The sequence below is a fragment of the Erithacus rubecula genome (assembly GCF_903797595.1).
Source record: "Erithacus rubecula genome assembly, chromosome: 4".
Taxonomy (NCBI): Eukaryota; Metazoa; Chordata; class Aves; order Passeriformes; family Muscicapidae; genus Erithacus; species Erithacus rubecula.
Window position 1 is genome coordinate 8,572,566 of NC_136686.1, and position 23,301 is coordinate 8,595,866.

The 23,301-nt window shown below is 43.6% G+C and overlaps 2 protein-coding genes across 7 annotated transcripts in view; both read right to left on the reverse strand.

The window, feature by feature from the left end:
• Positions 1–299: 299 nt before the first annotated feature.
• Positions 300–16,479, reverse strand: NOBOX (NOBOX oogenesis homeobox). 2 transcript variants are annotated; one of them, XM_079303784.1, is made up of 9 exons: positions 14,917–16,479; positions 11,896–12,519; positions 11,439–11,545; positions 11,205–11,320; positions 10,207–10,340; positions 4,126–4,399; positions 3,368–3,675; positions 1,081–1,389; positions 300–539 (listed from the first exon to the last, which is right to left on the reverse strand). In XM_079303784.1, exons 1-9 carry the CDS (start codon positions 14,981–14,983, stop codon positions 514–516), a joined length of 1,965 nt encoding a protein of 654 aa, XP_079159910.1. In that variant the 5' UTR covers positions 14,984–16,479; the 3' UTR covers positions 300–513. The 2 variants fall into 2 exon arrangements, with proteins under 2 accessions (XP_079159910.1, XP_079159909.1); XM_079303783.1 differs by lacking the exon at positions 300–539 and having other exon boundaries at positions 572–1,389.
• A 1,722-nt stretch (positions 16,480–18,201) lies between these two features.
• ARHGEF5 (Rho guanine nucleotide exchange factor 5) overlaps positions 18,202–23,301 on the reverse strand; it is a 33,282-nt gene continuing 28,182 nt past the window's right edge. For all 5 annotated transcript variants that reach the window (XM_079303775.1, XM_079303774.1, XM_079303778.1 and 2 more), the window contains exons 9-15: positions 23,014–23,088; positions 22,131–22,220; positions 21,661–21,815; positions 20,839–21,000; positions 20,397–20,467; positions 19,965–20,069; positions 18,202–19,775 (exon numbers count right to left, since the gene is read on the reverse strand). In XM_079303775.1, coding sequence (XP_079159901.1) covers positions 19,621–19,775; positions 19,965–20,069; positions 20,397–20,467; positions 20,839–21,000; positions 21,661–21,815; positions 22,131–22,220; positions 23,014–23,088 — 813 coding nt within the window. In that variant the 3' untranslated portion in view covers positions 18,202–19,620. The remainder of the gene's footprint in view (positions 19,776–19,964; positions 20,070–20,396; positions 20,468–20,838; positions 21,001–21,660; positions 21,816–22,130; positions 22,221–23,013; positions 23,089–23,301) is intronic.

Genomic DNA, 23,301 nt, shown 5'->3' on the forward strand with positions numbered 1-23,301 from the left:
CCAAATCACTGGTGGACTTCCAGTGACACTTCTTTTGCTGTCTGGAGTCCCTGAAATCAGGTGTAGCTGCTGGAGTTTCTCCTCCTCCTTTGCATATATCTTACTCCTCCTGGCTTCTCTTCCCATGCATTCCAGGACAGCAGCTGGACCTTCTGGCACTTGCATGATCTGGAACTTTCACACCCATGGGATTCTGGTTCCTCTATCAGCTCTTTCCTGCCTGAGGGCTGATCAATGTTAGAATTAGTTAAGAAAAAAAAAAAAAAAAAAAAAAAAAAAAAAAAAAAAAAAAAAAAAAGACAGAGCAGGAACTTTTATTGAGTGAAATATCCCTGCTTCTTTCCTCAGCAAGAAAATTATCATGGCAACAAGAAAAAACATATAACAAAAAAAGAAATAAAAAAGTGCATCTCTTGCAAATAATGTTATTCTTATCTCTTTTTGACTCTTCTTATTTTGCAGAGTTTAAAACAACAATATTTCCTCTTCCTTTTTTTTCCTCAGACTGCAGAATCAGTCATTGGTGTCTTCTTTAGTTTCTGCAAAAAAACCAAACAGATTCATATGAAAATGTGACACAAAATACCTTGAATTATACAAATATTTTATATCCCAGAATTAGATACACACCCCCCATACAGACACCCTTCCAATGAATATTTATGGCATATGACACCTTTCAACAATTCTAGAGTAAGGTAATTCTATTTCCAAGATAAAAACCTGAGAATCCAAACAGAAACCCCTCCCTTCCCCCTCTCCCTTCCTGGTGAAGTTCTGCCTTGAAGAAATGTTTATGCCTCTGGAGGTCTTAGAAATAATCACTTCTGTGTAGCCATACAGCACACAACAGATGATGTCAGAGGAAACACAGAACTTTGCCATCTATTCTATTGACTTTTCTGTTCCCATTTCCAAAAACAGATGGATCTAAAATCTAGGTATAGGATCATGGGACCTGTCTTGGGCAGCAGCTCACAAAAGAAATCATGTTTTCATCCTGCATTCAGGGCAGCTACTGCTGTCTCAGAACTCTCTCCCTCCCCCCCTTCTTCTCCAAGAAAACAATCAACTGGTTACCAACAACAGTCTTTCCTTCCTTGCTACCACTCTCTACATCCTCTTTTTCAGTGGGTACTGCCAACTCTGGTTCTGTTTGGTAGCTCTGGTAGGAATTTTGCTCTGGTGGTGTCACTTCCTTTTGTTTTCCAGTCTGTGGCATGGGTTCCTGTACTGTTCCATTGGGCACTGGAAGGAGATATGGCTCTGTGAAGTACTGTCCTCCAGCCACACTAGAAAAAGGCATCTGGGAATGGAATTGATAGGAGAAAGGAGCTCCCTGCATGTAGAAATCACTCCAGGGCACAGCTGGATAGGCAGGGATGTCTGCTGAGGGAAAAGCCACCAAAAAAAGAAGAATTAAAATAAGGAAAGCATGTCTACATACAACATGTGTGTGTTTTGCTTTGCTGCAGTGCAGCAGACACCACATACACATCAAGGATCATTTAGCTCTTTACACTGCAGTGTATTTAACCAAAACATGGTTCTTAGGAAAAAAAGCTTAGGAAGTTCATAGCATTGTTATAATTAAAAAAAAAAAAAATCCATGCCACTCAGCACTGATCCTGAGTGTATGTAATGATAGTAGAGATACCCCACAGATGTTTTTTTTTTCTATTCCCATTTCCCAAGTTAGCTCTGCCAGGTGTAAGATGGATGCTTGATTTTCACTTTCATTTATAAAAGCTGTAAACCAGGAATATTTTGTTAATTAATATTCATAATTCAGCTAGGCTGCTCACTTGCTGATGTAAGACTCACAGGTGTGTCTGCACTGATAGAGTGGTTTCCAGCCCTGCACTTTAGGATTTCTGGAACCTTTTCAGAAAGAAATTCCTCCCTTGTGAGGGTGGTAAAGCACTGGAATTCAGAGGAGTTGTGGCTGCCCCATCCCTGGAAGTGTTCAAGGCCAGGTTGAATAGGGCTCTGAGGAACCTGGTCTAATCAAAGATTGTCTCTGTCCATAGCAGAGGGTTGGAACTGGATGAGCTTTAAGCCATTCCAGGATTCTATGATTCTGTGAACTTGGTCATCCCCACTGCATAACAGAAAAGCTATCACTGCTGATTGTGCTCTGGACAGAAGTATGGAGTAAGAGAATATCAACTCTGCCTCTGCTCCTTCAACAACCTTCCAACTTCACCAGCTTGCACCTTTTACACACCCCTTGATGCTCACACAACATGTCCCAAGGAATGGAACATACCACTTGTGCATCAAGATAGAAAAACATTTAATTTTATGCAGTCTGGGGCACATCCCTCTCATTATTTTTGGCACTTCAGACTGAAAAATCACAGAAAATAATAATTGTGCCTTGGAACTAGAGCAGGGAGCAGGGCCAAGTGTGTTAGATAGCATGGGTGCTGCCAACCTGTCCTGTACAATGTCAGCTGGGAAGAGTGGGGACAGGAACCAGCTTGCAGCCTGATGTGAGTCAGACTGAGTCCGACTTCCCTTCCTGACAAGGTCCACAAACCTAGTACAAAAACAGCAGCAGCATCTGTGGGCAAAACCTCTTTGTTCTCTCATGTCATAAGACAAGAGATGGAGCTTTCAGAGCGTGACCTTAATTTAACAAACCTGTCAGTCCAAATGAATTAACTACAACAGTTTCTAATTTGATTATACTTGGACTTGAATAACTTCAAAATACAAAGCCCAGAACCAAAACAAGGAGATCAGCAATGGCATTTTTACCTAAGGGTTTTTTTTTCTTTTCTTTTTTTTTTTTTTCACCAGAAAATTATGCTGGTGTGTATTCATCTCAGTGCTGCTGAAAATTCAAGTCAGAGGAAGAATCTATGTCCATACTTTGCTGGCTTCCGTCTCTCTTCTTTTGCACTACCCTAAGATACATAACATGATTTCAAACTGGTTTCTGCAGAAGCCAAACAGTGAGGAGGCTGTTTTTCCACCATCTCCAACCAAACTATTTGCTGTGGCACATTTTCCACTTTGCACCTTGACTCCCACCACATGCAACAAAGGGATGTTTGTGTACACAACCGGACACTCCTGGAAAAGGAAAGTTACTTCTCCAGTCCAGTCAAAACCTCTGCACTGACACATTCACATTTAATGCTCTTCCTGACATGTGCAGTTTGGGTAGTAACTTTTGATTTAAATGAATGGGTCACTCAGCACTTTTAAAAAACCAAGCATACAACCAAAATAGGTGAAAAAAGATGGGCACATTTCCTTATTTCTGTCACAGTCATCAGTGAACCCACTGATCATGCCAAATGTTTCAGGGTGTTATTTATCCAGAGGAGCAGGATGCCAAAATATTTCAGAAATTTACCTGAATTACCATTTGGCTGCTGTGGCATGAGTGGTCCCTCGGTGTGGTTTTGTACATAGTCTTGTGTGGCTCCATAGCTTATGGCTCCACTGTTGCCAGGTAAGTCAGGGAAAGCTGGATGGGACTCCAGGGGTGTTGGAGGAGGAAGGTGGTGACTGGAGAACATATTGCTGGCCAGGTGTCCTTGGTGACAGAACTGGGAGAGCTGACAGACTCCCCCCTGGCTGCTGTACTGACAGTAGGTGGCCTCCAGGTTGTCTGCAGGCTCCAGCTGCTCGGGGTAAGGGCAGGAAACTGGTGAACTGAAGCTGCAGAGAGCAAGGAGAGAGGCAATCCAGAGATTAAAGTAGGTTCAACAGCTACACCAACCTGTCCAATTAACAACTGTTTTATTGCCAAGCCTTCCTCCCAAATGCCAGGCACAGGACAGGGGCAACAAAAGCCAGAGCAACTCCACAGCAGGATTCTTAAACAATTTGTATTAGTGGGATTATCTTTCCAGTCTCCAAAGCACACCCCTAAGCTTGGGACAGCCTCACTTTCACTCAACAGGAATACAATCCTGAGAGCACCCTGAGTACAGGCAGCACCTGTTTCACAGCAGGCACCCTGTCCTATTGCACACATTATACAGCTTTTCACACTCCCTTTAAAGGATATTATTACCACCTAATTCCTCATCCCCTGTCCCACACTGACCCTCCCAGAGCTTCCTTCCTTTTTTCATCTCCCTCAAAGACACACTCATCTGCTCCTACCCTTGATTCTGGACGCCGTAAGAGAAGGCTTCCCTGGAGCCATTTTCCTGACTGGCCAAACTGCACTGGCTGCTGGGCGTGTCCACCATCAGGGGAACAATGTGGCTGCACGGGTCGAAGGCCATGCTGAGCGGCAGGCTGGCCCTGCGGATGGGCGGAGGGCTGGGAAAGTTAGGGAAGCTCTCCACGCCGCTGGAACTGAAGTGCAGCAGCGGCAGCACCTTGTTCTGAGGTTGTGCTTCACACGGTGCCACCATTCCTGCCACCGAGGGGGCTGCGAATAAAACAGAGACTGTCACACTGTGCTTTCACACTGGGAATCTGCAGGAGCAAGCAGAGGGAATGACAAGAGGAGCAGGAAAGAAAAGCAAGATGTCAGTGTAAGAGTGGAGGTTAATTGATGGGAATAAAAGTAAATGAGTACCAGCACTGCTGTTGAGAAGCAAAAGGGAGTAGTAGCAAGCTCTCTGGAGCACAGGATGATGTTTATTGGTTAAATAAAATTACCTTTGTGATTTTAGTCTCTGCATACTATCTTTATCCAGCTCTCAAGAAGGCAGTCAAATGAAGTAAAGTACTTCTTGGAAAAGAGTCAGGAACAATCCCCCAGTCATCTTCCATTTCTACTGTCCTCTGGGAGGAGTGTGCTGCACAGATCACCCTTTTGAAAAAAATTATGTGCTTTGAAAGAAACAAAGCTGTGCCTTTACATATTTACAGTCTTGGCTGTTTTGAAACACATTTTCACTCCTGGTTTGGCCTCTGATGAGTCATGGCAAAAACAAAAATTTAAAAAATAGAGATGGCAGTGGAAGGTCCTTGGGAAAAAGAAGATGGGTGATGGAAAATGAAACCAACACCTTTTGGTTGCTAGAATCTTGTTTGGTCACCTGTCTTCTCAGTCATTGCTGGAAAAGGAGAGAGGAACAGTTTCCTACAGAACAGCCTCTGTAGAAAGAGGACAATAGAGGAAATTAAAGGTCAGAATCAGGTATGCTGGTGATCCAGGGTAACAACTATACATGAAGCTCAAGAAGCTTGGGCATGATGCAAGAAAATGAGTTTCTCTCTGATTGTGGCAATTACCAAATGGTTTCTCTCTTCACAAATGTAGCCATCACATGTGCAGGAAGCTACATAATGATTTCTCCAGTCTAGCTAGGCTGAACCAGCACAAAGATGAGGAAGATAAAAGAAAACATCACCAGCTGCTCAGGTGAAGCTCTCCCACACATGGCAGAGCTTTCAGGTAAAGTCTGCAGCTGCACTTCACCCTTGCAGGTGTAGGGAGTAACATCAAATGCACTCCACCAGGTGTGACTCAAAGGCCCTAAACACAAACCTAAACATAAAGATGCCACAACAAGTATTAGCAGCCTTTAGAGAATTTTGGAATGCATGTCCTGAGAAGTGAGGAGTTTCCACTTCAACATCTTGCAGCACTGTTTCTCAGATTCCCCAGTGTGCTGGGCAGTTTTGTGCCTCTTACTGCATCTTCCTGCATTCTGCTTTTTCAACTCTTTCAGCCATAGAGAGAAGGAATCACAATGTTTAAATGAAAACTTCAAGTTTTTTAATAGCCCTGATTTTGGGCTCTGTCAGAAAACTGAAGCAAGATCTAGGATGGCATCTCTAAAGCAATTCACATGCCCAGGCAGTTCCCAGTGGTTTATGTTTTCTGTTTGAACACACTATCCATCCAGGCAGCACCTCAGATGTACCTGTCACATTCCTGGGTTTTGGCTTAGCCAGAAATGAAACTGAAGATCTCTTCTGATTTTTTTTAAACCCTTCTTTAGCAGTGGTTCTCCTGACCACTGTGCCCCAGAATGTTCACACAAACATTATGGAACAGCAGCCATGGGGGGCACAGGAAAAGCAATCTATATCCAAGTAAAGCTCCAGCTCAGTAAGGAGAGCTGTTCTGCAGATGGCCCTGCTCTTCCTCAGGATGAACACAAGCAGCCCAGCAAATCTAAACCCACTTTCATACCTACTAAGATTTTTTTTTTTATATATTTGCAATGCTTAGTGCAGATGATATTTGTGGATTGTGGCAATAGGACTCCCAGGCAATGAGAGTGTGAAACAGCACCCTCAATCTCCCAAGAGCTTGTTCAGCCTTTCCTAAAGTCAGTTCTGCTTTTCTGTCCTTTCAAAAAGACACTGAAATTGTGTCCTCTAATAAAGTCACAAGTGCAGTAAGAAGAAGCAATTCTCAGAGAAGTCATATCTGCTGAATCTGACATATCTACAAAAGATTCCAGAGTTGTTCCATGAAGAATTACAACCCCTGACTTGAGATAATACTTCCATTGTACAGTTCTGTGGCTCTTCCTGACACTGATGTAGAGAGAGAGCAAACTTCAGAAGGCTTTCCAGTGAACATGGGAATGTAACAGTAGGATTTTTATTTCTTGTTTCCATTACTTCTGGGTTCTCAGTCCATGAGACAATCTTAGGAATTTTTTGAGAGCAATTTAATAATTTACAGCTTCAGATCTCTGAACCAGTCCTGACACTACACTTGACTTAACTCTAGAAAGGTTATTCTGTTTCCAGTCTTTACTGGAACATCAAGGGCCCTCACAAAGCTTTTGACAGATTTGTCCTCATCTTGAAATTATGAGAAAATGAATTTGTTCAAAATTTGTTTTAAAGCCAGAGTCCTATAAGTGAAGTCATTGGAGCTTGTAATTTATTTAATGTTCTTTGACAGACCATATCTAACTTCATCCACTTGCTCCCAAGATTCCCATTACAATCCCATCTTTGCCAGTGAATTTAATCACCTTGCTATTTGCTTAAGAGTTACCAGGGTGGGCTCCTGACAGGTGTCCTCAGCAAGGGAGACACATGAAACAAGGATTTCCTGCAAAAGCACCAGTGGGGCAGAAAAATCTCCTCCCACATTTCAATCATGCTGTCTAGCAAAAGTAAAAACAAAAACAACAACAAAACATTTCTAAGATCAAAGCAAACTCAAGTTGGAAGTTTTAAGGCACAAAAGGCTCTTATGGCAAGTAGTGTGGCTACTATATCCAAATCAGAAGCCATAATTGCCAGCAAGGTAACACACATCTCAAACACTGACATTTTTCATAAGCTTGTTTGGAGAACTGGTGAAAACATAAAAAAAACCAACAAACCCACAAATCAACAGATACTACTGAGTAGAGCAAGGAAAAACAATGGAAATTGCAGCACTGAACACTCTGTAAAGGCCTCATGCACTTAAATAATTTTCTTGTCCTGCTGAAAGTGGTTAAAAAGGAAGGCACCTGAATAGCCACTCCAGCAGGTCACACTCTGTGGGCCCAAATGCACCATGCACAGATCACAGAGGCTTTTGCTGAAACCATCCATGAGCTGTTTCCACAAGGGACACTACTAAGCAATTGGTTTTGCTTTGTGAATTGATAACTTTTTCTATTCATCTTTTGCTCCTGTTAATGTAGATTCTATCCTATCCAGGTTTTGTTTCCTTCATTTTCTGAAGTACCCTAATAAATAAAACAGGTGGTCCATGGATAACTCTATTACTAGGAAAGCTTTTTTTTCTGAACAAGGAAGCTGAACAGATTCAAGTCACGTTTGCTTTTATTTTCTGTTTCATTTTTTGCTTTCATTCTTAAAGAAAAGTCTGACTTTGCAATGGTGAACAACAACAGCAACAAAAAAGTGAGTTTCATTCCCCATAGCTCTGTTATCCTGCACCTAGTAAGGCAAAACTTCAACTGGAGCTTTCCAGGTGATTGTACCATACAGATTTCTCTTCTACAAGGACCTCTCTACATGTAGTACCAATCTTTTCCCTCAGAGAGGACACTTGCCCTTTTTCTTCCTTACACATTGCACCAAGAATTCAGATGGGACCTTTATTTGCTGTCAAAAAGAATTGCTTATGTTTTCCATGTGGAGAGCTGCATCCCAGTGTGCAGATACTCCAGAAAGAAATGTCTCAATGTAAGTAGAGGACAAGATCATGTCCCTAATCGAAACTTTATTTCTCTGACAGACATTATCTAACAGGGCAAATGGCTTTATGCTGACAGAAAGCAGGTTTAGATTTGATATTAGAAGGGAGTTCTTCCCTGTGAGGCCCTGGCACAGGTTGCCAGAGCAGTGGCTGCCTCATCATTGCAAGTATTCCAGACCAGGCTGGATGGGGCTCTGAGAAACCTGGGATAGTGGAAGGTGACCCTGCCCATGGCAGAGGAGATGAAATGAGAAGATCTTTAAGGTCCCTTCCAATCCAAAACATTCTGTGATTCCCTGATATTCTCTCCTGACTAAAGAGTGTGTCTGCAGAGGTACCTTAGGAATCAGGAGAGGTTCCTAAAGCATAGAAATCAGAGATATTTATTAAACAAATTCTTTTGCAAAATCTTGGTTTCTATTCAATAAAGGACTCGACAGACTACACCACTTAATCACTCTGAAAGCAGTGAATTACTCAAACACTTTGACCACACTTACTCTGTTGCAAGAAGTATAAAAACTTGAACTAACTGAATTACAGTCATATTGGTTAAAAAGGTCATTGGATTGACTAGAAGAGCCCTTGCCTTAAGAGGATGACAAGGAAATTTAAATGACAGAAGTATTAGATTAGGTTACAAAGAAAGTATCTCAATTACATACTTTTAGCAACACATGAAGCATTCTAAGCTTATTGATGCAATCTTACATCATACCAAAATACCTTTAAGATAAAAACACTACTAAAAAACTAGAGTGATTCTTAGAAAATGAGTTGCAGGAACTGGCCTTAATACTGATAACTAATTACTGTTATATTTAGAATACAACAAGGGGAAAAACATAATAGCATGAAATTATGAAGAATTAATTACACTGGGAAACAGAAAAAGCACACACAGCAGTACCATATATCAGCACATCTACTGCTTGGGATATCCTTCCCTAAGGAAGTGGTGGAGTCCTCATCACTTTGGAAATCTTCATATTGTGCCAACTTGGAAACACAAAGGTATCTAGGAAATGCTTTAGGGAGCACTCCTGACTCTAGGGAATGCTCTTGGACTGTACACATCAATCAACAATTAGACAAACCCTCTCTCTTTCAGTGCCATCAATCTTTCAATACAGTTCAGGTAGAAAACTGGTTGAACAGCACACCCCACTGACTAAAAACTCCACTGCAACAGTGATTAAATCCAGCCCTCAGCTTTGGAACTCAGCTACTCTCACTCCCTCAAAGTCTTGCACAAAATGGAAACCTGCCCTGCCTGGAAAAGCCAAGGAAGCCCCTTTGGATGTTTTAAGGTGTGGAGTACCTAATGGAGCCTCTACAACAGCAGCATTTCACAAGAGTGCACCTTCCTTACACAGCTACTTGGCTCAGGCTGTAGCCAGAATGTTTCCAGATAAACCAGAATATGAGGAGTGTGTATGCGCCATGGAGAATATCAGAATCAAGAATTCCTTGCTGGCTTGTGCTAAGACAGAAACAAGGGCTGCAAATCTGTCTCCAGAATTAGCACAGAGGCACCACGGTGCTGGTCCAGAACTGGTGGAGACTCAGTCAGCAGTGAGCTGCTATACCTAGAATCACAGAATCATTGGGAAAGACCTGAAGGACCATCTCATTCCCTGCCATGGGCAGGGACCCCTTCCACTATCCCAGGCTGCTCAGAGCCCTATCCAGCCTGGCCTTGGACATTGCCAGGGATGAGGCAGCCACAGTTTCTCTGTGCCAATGCCTCACCACCCTTACAGGAAAGAATTTATTTCTAATATCTAACCTAAATTTCCCCTCTTTCAGTTTGAAGGCATTCCCCCTTGTTCCAACATTACAGTTCCTGATGAAAAGTCCCTCTGAAGCTTCCTTGTAGGGCCCTTCAGATGGCAGAAGGTTCCTCTGAGGTGTCCACAAAAACTTTTCTCCTTCAGGCAGAACAGCCCCCACCTTCTCAGCCTGTGGAGTGACCTGGTGTCACCTTTTGCACTGATGGCATAAGGCTCTGACATGGCTTTTCCTAAAGCATTTGTGAACCTCCCAGCTCCACCAGGTAATGCTGCAGCTGTGCAAAACACTCGTGCTAATTGGGGTCTCACCTGAGGCAGAGGTGGGGGATGCAGGGTGTGTGCTGAGCAGGCTGGAGGAGTTTCCAGCTCCAGGGTCTCCTCCCAACATGGCAGGCTGGTCTCCAGCAGCATCAGGCAATGGAGGCATGGGCAGAGGAGGTGCCCTGCAGCAGACACAGAGGACAAGGCAGGCATTATGACCAATCATGCACTCTTCTATCTGCCAAGGGGCAGATCCTACATCACCAGCAGGTGCAAAGAGAAAGCACTGGCTGACTACATGTGCCAGGAATGCTGTATCAGAAGTCTTTGGGGAAGCAGCCCCAGGTCACTTGTATAGGACAGACAGCAGGAACAGTACAATGAAGTAAGGTGCTCTCCAATTTTTCACTTTAATTTTTCCTCTTTTCATTGTTTTGTTCATGAGACACTCACTCCAGATTGCCATAAATACATCCCTATGGAGATGGATTTCTCCTCTCCCTTGAAAGATGATCTATCCTCTCACATATTCCCTTTCCCGCTATTAATGTCCTCTGCTCACATATGAAAGGTGCTACCTTGTATTTCTCCAAAGAAGTCCATGACTTTCTAAGATTGATCTAAGCAAGCAGCATTTCCATCACCAAGTGAAAATCCGTGGAAATGGAAAGACATGATGGGAGAACTGGGCTAAAAGAATCCTCAAGCACACCCAAAGCACCTGGCAATGCATTCACAGAAACTAAAAAATGAAGAGGTGATTCCATAAACTTTTCCATCTCATCCCTTACACTCTACATGATTTCAGCCAGAGCATTTTCAATAGTTTTATTTCATCATTTATTTGATTAATCTGTGCTACAGGTTAAGTAAAAGGACAATTAAGAGGGTCGACCTCAATTTGCCCAGAAATCTGACAGGTTACCTAGGTTCAACTCAATGCTCAGCTCTTCACTCTTTAAATGTAAAGGGGAAATGGCAAAAGAAAATATTTAATTTCTAGGTATCAATTGTGGAGAAATGACAAAACAGAGTAAGTTCCTCACCCATAATCCTCTGTTCCAATGGGGACTGACCGAGCTGATGCTGGGTATTTTCTGTTGCCTTTTGTACTCAACTTCTGCAATTTCCGCCACTTTGCCCTACGATTCTGAAACCAGACCTGAAAAAGGGGAAGAAAGGAATGCATTCAGGGAAGAAAGCATCTACACATGGGGACAGTGTCCCAGTCCCTTTTCTGCACAGAACCCACAGGCAGCATGGAACCCAGCAAGCATTACCAGGATACGCTGTGGTGTCACACCAACCACAGCTGCAATCTCCCTTCTCTTTTCATTGTCAGGATAGTGGTCTTCCTGGAACATCTTCTCCAGCTCTTCTAGCTGCTCTAGAAATGATGCATTGTCCAAAGAGAGAGAGATGGGAAGCATGTGACAAGAAAACAAGAAAAGAAAATTAATAAGAGAAGGAAACAGGAAAAAAATAATATTTTTACTGTCCTTAGAAATGAGTAATAGAAAGGATTTTTTAAAAATTAACCACAAAAATAAACAAAAATCTTCTTTTGCTGTTTTAAAAGGAAAGAGCATTGCTTCAAACAAAACATACTCAGCAACCTTTATTAGTGGAAGTCTTCACACATCTAATGGTGTGGAGTGCAGTGCAATACCAGTTAGAGCAGCACAGGGAAGGGAGCACCAAGTGTCACTGTGTGCCAGGGTCTGCCCTGGGATCTACCTGCACTGTAGAAGGTGCGTGGCTTCTTCTTGACAGGTAAGCATTTTTTTGTCTTGGCCACATCACAGCTGCCTCTGGACTCCAGGACTGAAGAGCCGTTGTAGGAATTCTGAGATGCAGCACTGGCTGGAGCATCTCTAGATGGGTGAAGGGCTGGGCCAATCTCCTCCTGCCTGCAGGGAGCTCCAGCCACTCCACTGGATGCTTTCTTGGTTTGTTCCTTCTTTGCCTCCTTTTCAGTCCCAGCAGGGCAATAACTCTTAGAGTGCTCTTGTGACCCTGACTGACTTGTGGGCTCCTGTGCTAATCCACCCCTTGTGTCACTGCAGAAATTTAATGGCTGCCCACACGCCGAGGCAAAGTCGTGCTGGCCATCAAGGACTACGGTGCCTTGGGAAGACGACCCAGCTGCCTGCAGGGTGCTGTATCCCAAATCTTCTCCCACCTTCTTAACAGAGCTGTTGCTATCTTCTATTCCCAAGTTATCCTCCACTCCTTCTTGTCTGGCTGCACTGGGGAATGCAGGTAGCACACTGCTCCCTGCACCATGGCCACCAACAGCATCGGCATCCACCACAGAGTGCTCTGTATTCAGGAGCATGTTCTCCTTCTCATCCTGGCATTCTACAAGGCAAAAATGGGGGGTAAAAAAACCCCAAACCCCACAGCACATGCCCATTAACAAAGCTGGATGTGCCTGGATCAGGAGTCTCAGTTATGGGGGAAGGAAAAGCCCACACAACAAAATCCAAAAGTGACGAGAACCAGAGTGCTCAAAATAAAGACAGGTGCTGCCAGGAAAGCAACAGCAGAGAACCTGATATGGTCAATATGGAAATATTCAAATGTCTGATGAGAAAAGCCTCATTTTAAAACTGTAAATTACAGAAGAGAGTAATTCCAGACACAGAGAATAAAGGGAAACTTGCATATTACAAATACAGTAGTGGGAAAACAGCCCCAGGGATAATGCAGGTCTCTGGAACAAGCAACAGAACAAAAATCAATGGCCTAGCAAGATCCTGTCACCTTATTAAAATGAGCAAAAGAAAGAAGCAAAATTCTGGTCTACTGTGTCAGTAGGGATTACCTGACGAACATCACTTTTTTGCTTTTATAGAGTTCTATCATACCAAAGCTGGCCAAGCAAAAAAAAAAAACCAAAATCCCATTAATTGCACAAACTTCTAATAACTGCCTTAAATAATGTCTCTGTAGTTTCAGCCACACTTCTGAATAACAGACTTACAAAATAAGGAATGAAATACGGGGATAAGGACAAAATTAGGTACAGAAGTCTAACTAAGTTTAACAAAAACCACAAACTGCCTTATAATAAGAGAGATTCAATAGTAGAAGACAAGTCAGAATGAACACAGCAAGAGAAATAACTGAAAGAGGCATCAGAATAATACAGAAGCCTTATACTTTCCCAGCTGCCACATACATTTCCAAATAAAAAGTTCAAAAAACCTTCCAAGTCTCAGAATGTGAGTCTGTGTAATTTCTGATACTTGAATTTTTTTAAAAAGTGATTGTTTTCTAATATAGGAAGTATAATAATAAACCCAAAACCATGTATTTGCCTCTCTCTGGAGAGAAGAAAGTTTGAGCAGACTGCTGGCAGCGTTCCAATAGCATGTGACAACAGGGAAACTTAGTAATTGAATTTTTTGGGGAAAAATATAAAACCATTTCACTGTTATCTGTTTTTGATATATATTAGTCCAATGCTAAAATAAAGGATTTGCTTCTGCCTTTAAGTCTCTTTCTAAAACAACTGTTAATCAAGGAGGAGCCCCACAATTCCAAGCAGATGAGAGAAACTTCATAGAAGTATAAGGGGACAGTAGGCTGCTCCAAGAGCATCTAATTTGCTTTTTACAGGATTAAGAGAACCAAATTAGTTGCAGGGGAAAGAAACAGAAGCAGGAAATTATGGAGCTATAATAATTTGATCTTGTTAAGCAGCAACAAGTTTCCACTGCAGTTAAATGAGATTAAATATCCTGATGGGGAGGCTCAAGAACTGAATGAGACAGAAGATGTCTCTGGTCTTTTCCCACCATCCTCCTGGTTGCATCTGAGCTTGTCTCACTCATTATGGGGGGGGGGGGGGGGGGGGAAAGAGCATTTTTACATTATTTGAGCAGGGTTTCTATGCAAACTCCAGTATATGTTTACATAACAAAATTAATGTCCAAGTCTTATGTGGGTATCTTGTAGCAGAAATGAACAGGTGGGAGTTAAATACTCTTTACAGAAATAGTCCTCCAAGTGAATGTAAACTGCTATGTTTTATTTCTAGGACAGATAGCAAAGACTTCTCAACAGTTTGGTACTTCCAAAGAAAAGAGCTGAAATGAAAACCAAGTTTGGAGAGAAAGATGAGCCTTTCTGGTAACAAACCACTCCTTTCTCCCATCATCCAGAGACCAGACTGGACATCACTTTATCCTGCTTTTAGACCAACAGAACGTTAAGCAGAAGAGATTTTAACCCAATGGGAATATCAGGAACAGGTAGTCTGGAACATCTGGTGCACTTGCAGGAAGCCAAGCCCCCTTTTCCATTTCACATCCACCTCCTCAAACATTCCTCGGAACAAGCCAACCACTTGACCTGCAAGCTTTTTAGGGTTGTTTGGGGCATTTGCTACAAAGGCACCTGAACACACAGACACACAGGGCAGGGGGAAAGGAACGGCTTCAGAGGTCCCTCCACACGAGGAGGGAAACTGGACAGCGGGGAAAGGTACAAATGGGAAACCCCGAGGCAGCGGGAGCCCCTCGGTGTGGCACAAAGGAAAGAGCCCCTGCCCTTTCAGATGCTTTTACAATCCAGGGGAATGCATCGCTGCCAGCCGCGGGGCTGAGGGAAGCTAATGAGCGCCCAGACAGCATCGCTGAGCAGCGATTATCCTCCCCCGGGGCTGCTCATTAGGCTCATTGCCGGGTGCCTCCCCCAGCCATTAAGGCAAGCCGGCACCGCTCATCCCCCTGCCCTCATCCATATCCTTACCGCAGCCCCTTCCCAGCCCTCCGGCCGCCCGCTCCTGCGGCTGCTGCTCCTCGCCCGCCCCGTCCATGCCGGCTCCGCGGCGGGCCCGGCCCGGCCCGGTTAATGCTCCGCCCGTCCTGCCCGGCCCGGCCGCCTCATCAAGGGCACCTGGGCACGGAGGGGGGAGGCCGCCCCAGCCCCACACAGCTCTGGAACCGCGCCGGGCCCTGCTCCCCTCACGGAGGGAGCAGGTGTTGTAGCCGCGGGGGAATGCTCCCAGTGAGGAGATGGCTCTGGAAATACCACCGAGTGAACCTTGGTGGTGCTAATCTCGCCCCCCTGGGTGAGGGGAGCCCCGCTGTCTGGGCTCCTCAGTACGAGAAGGACGAGGAGCTACTGGAAAGAATCCAGCGCAGGGAAACAAAGATGATGAGGGGTCTGGAATGTTACAAGAAGAGACTTCAGGGGCCGGGCCTGTACTGGCTGCGGAAAACTGAAAGGGGAATCTCACAATCCATATGAACATCTTTAAAGGGGTGGCATAAGGATGGTGCCTGACTCTTCTCAGTGTCAGGATGAGAAGCAATGGCCATGAACTGGAACACAAAAAGTTTAATCTCAACATGAGGAAGACCTCTTTTCCATGGAGGGTGGCAGAGCACTGGAACAGCTGCCCAGGGAGGCAATGGAGTCTCCCTCTCTGGGGACATTCCAGACTCATCTGGCCATGTTCCTGTGTCACCTGCTCTGGGTGACCCTGACTAGAACATCCCAACCCTAGGGATTCTGTGATTCTGTTCTTTTCCAGGGGCCTGGCAAGAAGACGTGTTTTTTAACATGCTCTGGCTGCAGGTGTCCAGCCGCTTCTGGTTCTTCAGCAGCTGGGGAGGCTGCAAGGAACAAATGGCACTTCCTAACATTTGGGCACTGTAATTTGTGTCCTTCCAATGTTTAACAATTCTTAATAAAAAGGCTCCTAACAGAGCAGCAGCAGGTAGTGCTTGCATGAAGAATGAGACTCACTTGTGTTCTGATGCACCAAATAAACATCCTTCATCCTCCTCCTGTTTATTGGCTCACCATTGTGCTGCTGGCACAGCACCGTTCTCCTCCTGAGGGTTTCCTCAAACCTCCCATCTTTGTTTCAAGGTTGAGTTTTAGCTTCTAAGACCTTGTTTCTGCATATGCTTTCACCTGAGGGTCCTTTCATCAGGTTAAACGAGTGTAAGCTGAAACATCTGTGCCAACGTTTTGGAGCCAGTATAATTGGTTTAACAGTGCACCTGGTTCAGCCATCAGTTCCAAGAAGTTTGGGCTAAAGTGGCATTTAATTTGTTAACAGCATTCACCTGACAAGACACAACGATCTTAGAGGGTCATAGGACCTCTTCAACATTAGAAAAAGTGCAAATACAAAAACCACTATCTGCTTTAAAAGTTGTTTCTGAGCGAAGTTGTGTTTATTTACTGAACTCTGGTCCTAATGTCACCTTTTTTGGTGAAAATAAGTATGGAGAATGCTTTTATTTATTTTCCTTGAGGAGGGAGCAACACAGGTCCCCAGCACTGGGAGTTTTTAGGGTTTTTTTGACCCACACATATATGTGTGTATTTATATATATTTTATTTATTTATTTATTTATTAAACTACTTTGTACTTGTGTTTTAAGCTACTTTATATGAAAAATGTCAGCAGTCATAAAATTTGACTTTCAGGTATACAGCATTACTTTCTCAGCTTCTCAACAAAACATTTAAATGCAGCTCATGCTCTTACTTCATTGCTGTCCTTGTCACAAAAAGAAATTAGTGTAACTGCCCTCTGAGGGATGTCTAATTCTTTCCTTTTTTCAGTGTAGAAATCCTGAATTTCTTTTGCCCACATACACTTTGTATCAGTCTCCACAGGTTCCCGGGGAATATACAGTGGCACCCCTCACAGAGTCTTTGGGAATAGCAGGAAAGTGTTGGGATTTGCATGCCATACCCTATGCTTCTGTTTAACACTGATTTTCTGGTAAATCAGGTTATCCACATTAGATAACGTGGGGAGAAATCCTGACATAGTTAAGACTGTTACAGGACACAAAAGGCACTCTGCTAACGTGATTCCGCATTGTGAATGTGCACTTGGGAGGGATATTATATTAGTTTACTAAATTTGAACAAATCAAAGAGATGTCAATCAGTTTCAAAAAGCACTTCAGTGTAGATTTGTTTATGGATTTTGGTGGCAGGATAGTGCTGTGGCTGGAAGTTTAACTGAATAGTGAGAAGTTGAGGCCTATCTGAAATGTAAGAAGTCAAAGTAACCCAGGGTATAAGCACTTGTTCTTAGAAGCATAAGGTGACCTTTAAATGCTCCTCAACGTACAAAGGCCTGACATCAGGAAATAAAAGCTGTACCTGTGACAGGGACACATTAACTTTTTATCTAACTAGTTAAAAAGAGTATAGAAGTGCTCTCTATCATGACAACAGTACCCTTGAAGTTTTCTATGTCAAGGGGAATTTTAACAACATATGGAATTTAGCATAGAAACCACTTTCGGAGGCTTTAATGAATAAACTGCCTGCTTGCTTTCAAGAGCAGAAATTGAAAGAGTAAAGAACTCTCAACTTGAGGTGTTGAACAATATGACTTCTAATTTAGAATGGGAATATGTATGGCTGGCTCCTCCTGAATGAAGAAGTGGATGTGGGATGCCTTGACTGTCTGCGTGAGATGACCTTACACAGATGTGCTGAACTGATCCCATGGCAGCCACTGACAGTCCTGGGGACTTGGGAACTGCATAAATTCATGACAGCCTGGGAAAAGCAGGCAATATGGGATATCTGGACATTCTGGGTACTCTGGAGGATTACAACCCTTCTTGTGTGAGTCTGAGGTAGAGCTCTGCTTTGGCTATCAGCTGAGGACAAGCTGCAGTCCTTCTGAGGGGGAGAGGTGTTAGCAGATTGTTGTCTGGACCACAGATTAAAAACTGAGTAACTGAGTCCTGTCTTTCTGCTCTAGTAGGTTGGACTCCCATCTTCTGTAGTTCATCCCTTCAGCTTACCTTCAGTTATGGATGAGTAACACCACTGTGGAATCTGCAGCATCAGCTCTCCAGGGCTGGGGATAACACTGAAGAATCTTAAGCTTGGATAACCCAGCTTTCCTCACTGCCTCTGCCAAAGAGAGCTGTTTGTACATGACAATCACTTAAAAAGGAAAGAAAAATAAAATATTACATGTATATTCAGTAAATTGAATTACTTACATTTGAAAGGAAAAGCTAAGTAACAAGGCAAGCAGAAAGGTTTTTAACTGCAGAAGTGCATGAGTTTATTAGGACTAAAAGCAACTTTTTTTTCTTTTAATCCAGCTAAAATTATTGATATAAATAGGCTGTAATGGGCTATTCTAGATACAATGTAAATGGGATTTAAAGGCAGAATGTTACAGAGACAGAAAGCTGGAGATATGAAGATAACTAATTCTTCAAATATATTAAATGCAAGAGGCTACACATGGCTTTCTTTGGTGTATTGATTCTTAAACTTGATCTTGCATTGACTGAGCTGAACACTTTAACACAAACAGTATTTTACAGTTGAAGGCATATTGTCAAACAGACAGGTTCTGCACAAATGCATGTAAACTGGACTTAAAACCAGAGTTCTTAAAAAGTGAACAAAGACCCTGGTGCATATTATGACTTTATCTACAGTGGCTAAATATCTCAGTGTTCTCTGTAAGTGTGCAAAATGGTGCATGCAATACCACATCAGCAATCAGAGTAAGAGCAGCAGTAAAGTGCCACTTCATTACATGTGCCTAGTCCTGGTTATTTTGTACAGGGCATGTACCAACACGAAATATAAATCTTTGTCAAAAGTCACTGGTCTATTTCCAAGGGGAGACAGAGTTAAAAAAAAAAAAAAGGTCAGTTCAGATGGCTTAGTGGGATGCTTGTTCAGACAAGAGGTGACCTTTGTGAAGCAGATTCCTCAGCATGATACCTCTTATGTGGGAGAAATCATCAGTGTGGCTTCTGAAAACTCTGCTTAATTCCAGTGGATTTTGTAATGCTGTCAAGGACTCTTAACAGCATTTCAGTACAATGAAATATTTGCCAATCTAAACCCCAGTAGACTTGCATGATCTAATACATAAATTGCCCTAAATGGAAATTTCACAATGGAGATCAATGCCATGAAGGTATCCAGATGATATTCAAACAGAATATTCTTCTCAGCTCTGTTGTGCTTTGCACTTAGCACCTTGCTTCTCAGGAACTCAAAGCTCTCAGGCTGCTAATACTAGTGAATTTAGCCTCACAACACGCAGTGAGGTAGGTAAGTTTACCCCCATTTTGCAGATGGCAAAACTGAGGCAGAACTCTGAAGTGACTTGCATAAGGTCCCACAACTTGTCAGTGGCAAAGCCAGGAATATGTTTTCAGAAGTCCAGACCCCAGACCTCTGTCTGATTTAAGTCCCTCCCTACTACCACAAAGCAAGCAATACATGCAACCTTTATTCCTCCTCTTGCTGTCATAGTCCTATGGACACAGAGGAAGCTTTTCCTGATTCAATTCTCACTTTCTTTGGCAAAAAGCACCCAGTCCTGTCAAAGTGCTGTGTATTATGCTCTTTGCAGAGACAATTCTTCCGAGGCACGATAGAAAAGCCATGATTTCTCCATGGCAGGGAGACTGTACAAGTCCAAACAAAGTCTTATTTCTTGCAGAAGACCTGCTGCTTGGCATTCTTCACCCGCTGCTCCTCCTTCAGGTTCTTCCGCCGCACATGTTTGCTGGAGATGTTTTCCACGTGTTCTGAGGGGAACCAGCCTCTCTCCCGGTCTGAGAGTTTCACTCCTTCCATCCACCCTGTGGTGTGGGGAAAAGCATAATGTGAGGCAAAAGTCACGTGGTTTTTTCATTGTTTCCAAAAAAGACCCTAAGAGCAAAGGAAAAGATCCCCTTTCATCTTCCAAATAAAGCATCCTAAAGAAAATGAAGAATCCCTTTATCCTCTCAATTCTACAGTTTAAGACAGGCATTGTTCATTCTGCTCACCATCATTGCTGTACTGCATAACCATGACGATATCTGCCTTCTCCAAAGCCAGCTCATCGTTTTCCCGAGCCTTGTAAGCCTTTATGCACTGAACCTGTGGTGCATCTGCAGGGGAGGAAAGATCACATTGTTATACTGGAAAGCAACATTAAACCTGTGGGAATCAGCTCCAGAGGAGGTGGAGAATAAGGAGCTGCCCAAAAAAGCAGAGAACTGGCAGGGATAGTACAGGTCTTCATCTAAAATAAGGAGTTAAAATAGGTAGAATAACTGGCAGCATCTGGCACTGAGGAAAAGCCCATGAGTATGTTCTTTTTCTACAAAACCTCAAGTATTCTGCCTTGGAATCTTTCTGGGGTGCCCCACCTCACAGTGCCTGTGACTCCTGCGAGTCAGCCCACCCCCATTGCTGCAGCAGCAGAGCAGTCTCACCAGGGCATTCCAGGAGATCTGGTTCTCCCCGTGGAGGAGCCAAAGCAGAGATCCACCTCAGCTTCTCACTGCTGGAAAACAGCACAGGATAGGTGTCAGCATTCCATGTGAGGGACAGCAGACTGGTGACTGAAATGGGATAGGGTGGGGGGAGTGTCTGCTCACACAAAGGGAAGCAGAGAAGGGAGGTGGAAAAAGGCAAAACTTCCCATTTTTGGACGCTGATGGTATTACATAATGTGGTAGTATTGTAGGAGCAGCTACAACAAGAGAGGAGGAAGGTAGTTCACATAGTTATAGCAATAGGGTGCTTTTCAAGACTTCTGCTCAGCAGCTGCATTTGCTATTTCAGTATTTGAGTAGCTGAGGGACAGCTATCAGGCTGCTAGGAGGTGTTTAGCCACGATAATGGGATATACCAAGGGTAAACTTGAGCTCTTACTGTGTCTCTGTCCGAAACAAGAACTCCACTCTTTTTCCCTGGTTATTCTGAAGCAGAAAGAGACGGAACAGATTCTTGTTTGCCCCGTGGAGTTTCATCTCGCACTTCTCCCCGCGCACATACGAGAAAGCGGCGTGGTCGAACACAACGAAGCGTCCACCCCTGCAGGTGAGGAGGAGGAGCAAAACAAGGGGTGAGTTTTAAGGTGATGAAGGTTACAAAGGGAGTCCATGTAGTCTGCAGGAAAGCAAAAAGGTTTAATGAGTCTTTATCTGCTTCAGACATCCTAAGCTGTGATCTTGTTAGAAATCACAGAAGGCCAGAGAAGAGAGAGAAGGGATTTAATGAAAAGGGTAGAAATACTAAGCTCTGGCCTGCCAGAATTTTATTTGGTAGCTTACAGTTTAAAAACAAACCCACCACCCTCAAAATTCCAACACAACTAACCAACAACTCTTGTGACAAAACAGTGATTTGCACATTACTAGTCCTCATGCTCTGCTTTAGGAAGATATTATTTACCAAATAAAACTAGAATAAATTGTTATTCTAGTGTTTCACATTGTAGAGATGCAAAGGTAAAATAGAAGTGTTGTGCTAGAGACCACAAGGTAAGTTTTTATATTATGATATGTAATTAAGAGTTGGGACTATCAATTTCCACATACTTGCATGATACTCACATCAGGTCTGGACAGGAGAGTGACTTGACAAAGGCTGCCACTTGCTGGCAGGCAGAGGGAAAGGACTGTCACCAAAGCACAGACCCCAAAAGAGACAGGTATTTTAGAAGGGGCAGAAGAATTGTGTTGAAGCACTCACTCCTTGGGCCGAGACAGGAGCAGACAGTCATTGAAAAGGTGCAGGTAGATGGGTCGGGTGGTGACTTTCCATTTTGGACTCAGGCTGTTGAAGTCCAGTGCTGTTAACTCACCACACTTCACGAGTCGCCTCGACTGTGAGATGAGTGGGAATATCTGCAAGACAAAAATAAATATTTATGCACAAGAAAATGAGTCTGTGTGAGTTTTGGATTTGCATTTTTGCCGTTCTCTTGAGGAATTGTGCTTTGAGTTCTCTGGCTGGAGAGGTGTAAGTCATGGCAGGCACCTCCATGTGAAGGGTGGTATGAATGATTGGGCAAGGGAAGCACTGATTAAGAGCTGGCCTGTGGATGGTGTTCTGGTTCAACAGCTCTGTGTATACAGGAGAGGATAACAAAAAGTGGCTTTGTGGGCAAAGACAGAAAACACATCAGGGTGGAGCAAGGCCCAGGGAATGGATGAGCTCACCTTACACTCAAATTCAATCTTCTGGCTGAGGTAGATCAGCTCTTCAGTGCTCTTCATGCGCTGGACATTCTCATTGCAATCCTTGATGAGCTGCAGAGAAAAAAAGATGAGCAGTGAGGTGGGAACAGAACTGCTGGTGGGATCAGTACTACTCCCCATGAGCCCCTCAGGAGTCAGCATTAGTGACAATTCCTTAGGCATCCTCCTGCAAAAAATAAAAAATGTATGTACACAATCAGAGAACTGGACAGGACACACAAGGATCATTTTGTCCAGCTCCTGGCCCTGCACAGACACCCCAACAATTCCACCCTGTGCATCCCAAACTCTCCTGGAGCTCTGGCAGCCTTGGGGCTGTGACCATTCCCTGAGGAACCTGTTCAGTGCCCAACACCCTCTGGGCGAAGAACCTTTCCCTGATATCCACCCTAACCCTTCCCTGACCCAGCTCCAGTCATTCCCAGGTCCTGTCCCTGTCACACAGGGCACAGATCAGAGCTGCCCCTGCTCTTCCCCTTGTGAGGAAACTGCAGAACTGCTGTGAGCTCTGACCTCAGTCTGCTCTTCTCCAGATGAACAGACCAAGTGACACCAGCTACTGCTTTTGTGTCTTTACCTCCAGACCCCTCACCATCCTGGTGGCTCTCCTTCGGAAGGTTCTAGACATAACAATCCACCTCATGAGGCTCTACAAATTGTAGATAACTATTTGTCCCAGAAAACTTTATACCTTGCCTCTATAATAAATAGAATAAGAGGAAGGGATGCAATAGAGTAATGCTGTGGGTATTTTTAGAGCAAGATTTTTTTGCAGGGGTAAGGGTGGGAGTTGATGATTAATTAGAGACAAAGGTGAGGTTGCAGAAAGGGCCGGCACCTTTACCTTTTCGAGTGCATCGTAGGCCTGCGTTGCTTGCACTTCCTCCTCAGACCCGGGATGAGTTCTTTTCAGGATATTCTGTGTGAGAAAAGATGATTTTCATGACAGGGAAAGGTGGACATTACCACCACTGAAGAGTAGAATAAATAATAAAGCAGAAGTAGCTGGTGACATGTGGAGACAAGAAGGCCAAAAATTTGAGATGCAGTCACTGCTAAGTCACACTGACCATAGATAGCATTCCTGTAAATTTAAATTGCATTATTTATCACACAGAAAATACATGGCGTA

Coding starts and splice junctions, on each gene's coding strand:
- NOBOX (XM_079303783.1), bottom strand. CDS start 14,983: ATGGACGGGGCGGGCGAGGAGCAGCAGCCGCAGGAGCGGGCGGCCGGA. Junction 11,321..11,438: donor TGACACCACAGCGTATCCTG/GTAATGCTTGCT, acceptor CCCCTTTTTCAG/GTCTGGTTTCAGAATCGTAG. Junction 10,341..11,204: donor ATTGGAACAGAGGATTATGG/GTGAGGAACTTA, acceptor TGTCTGCTGCAG/GGCACCTCCTCTGCCCATGC.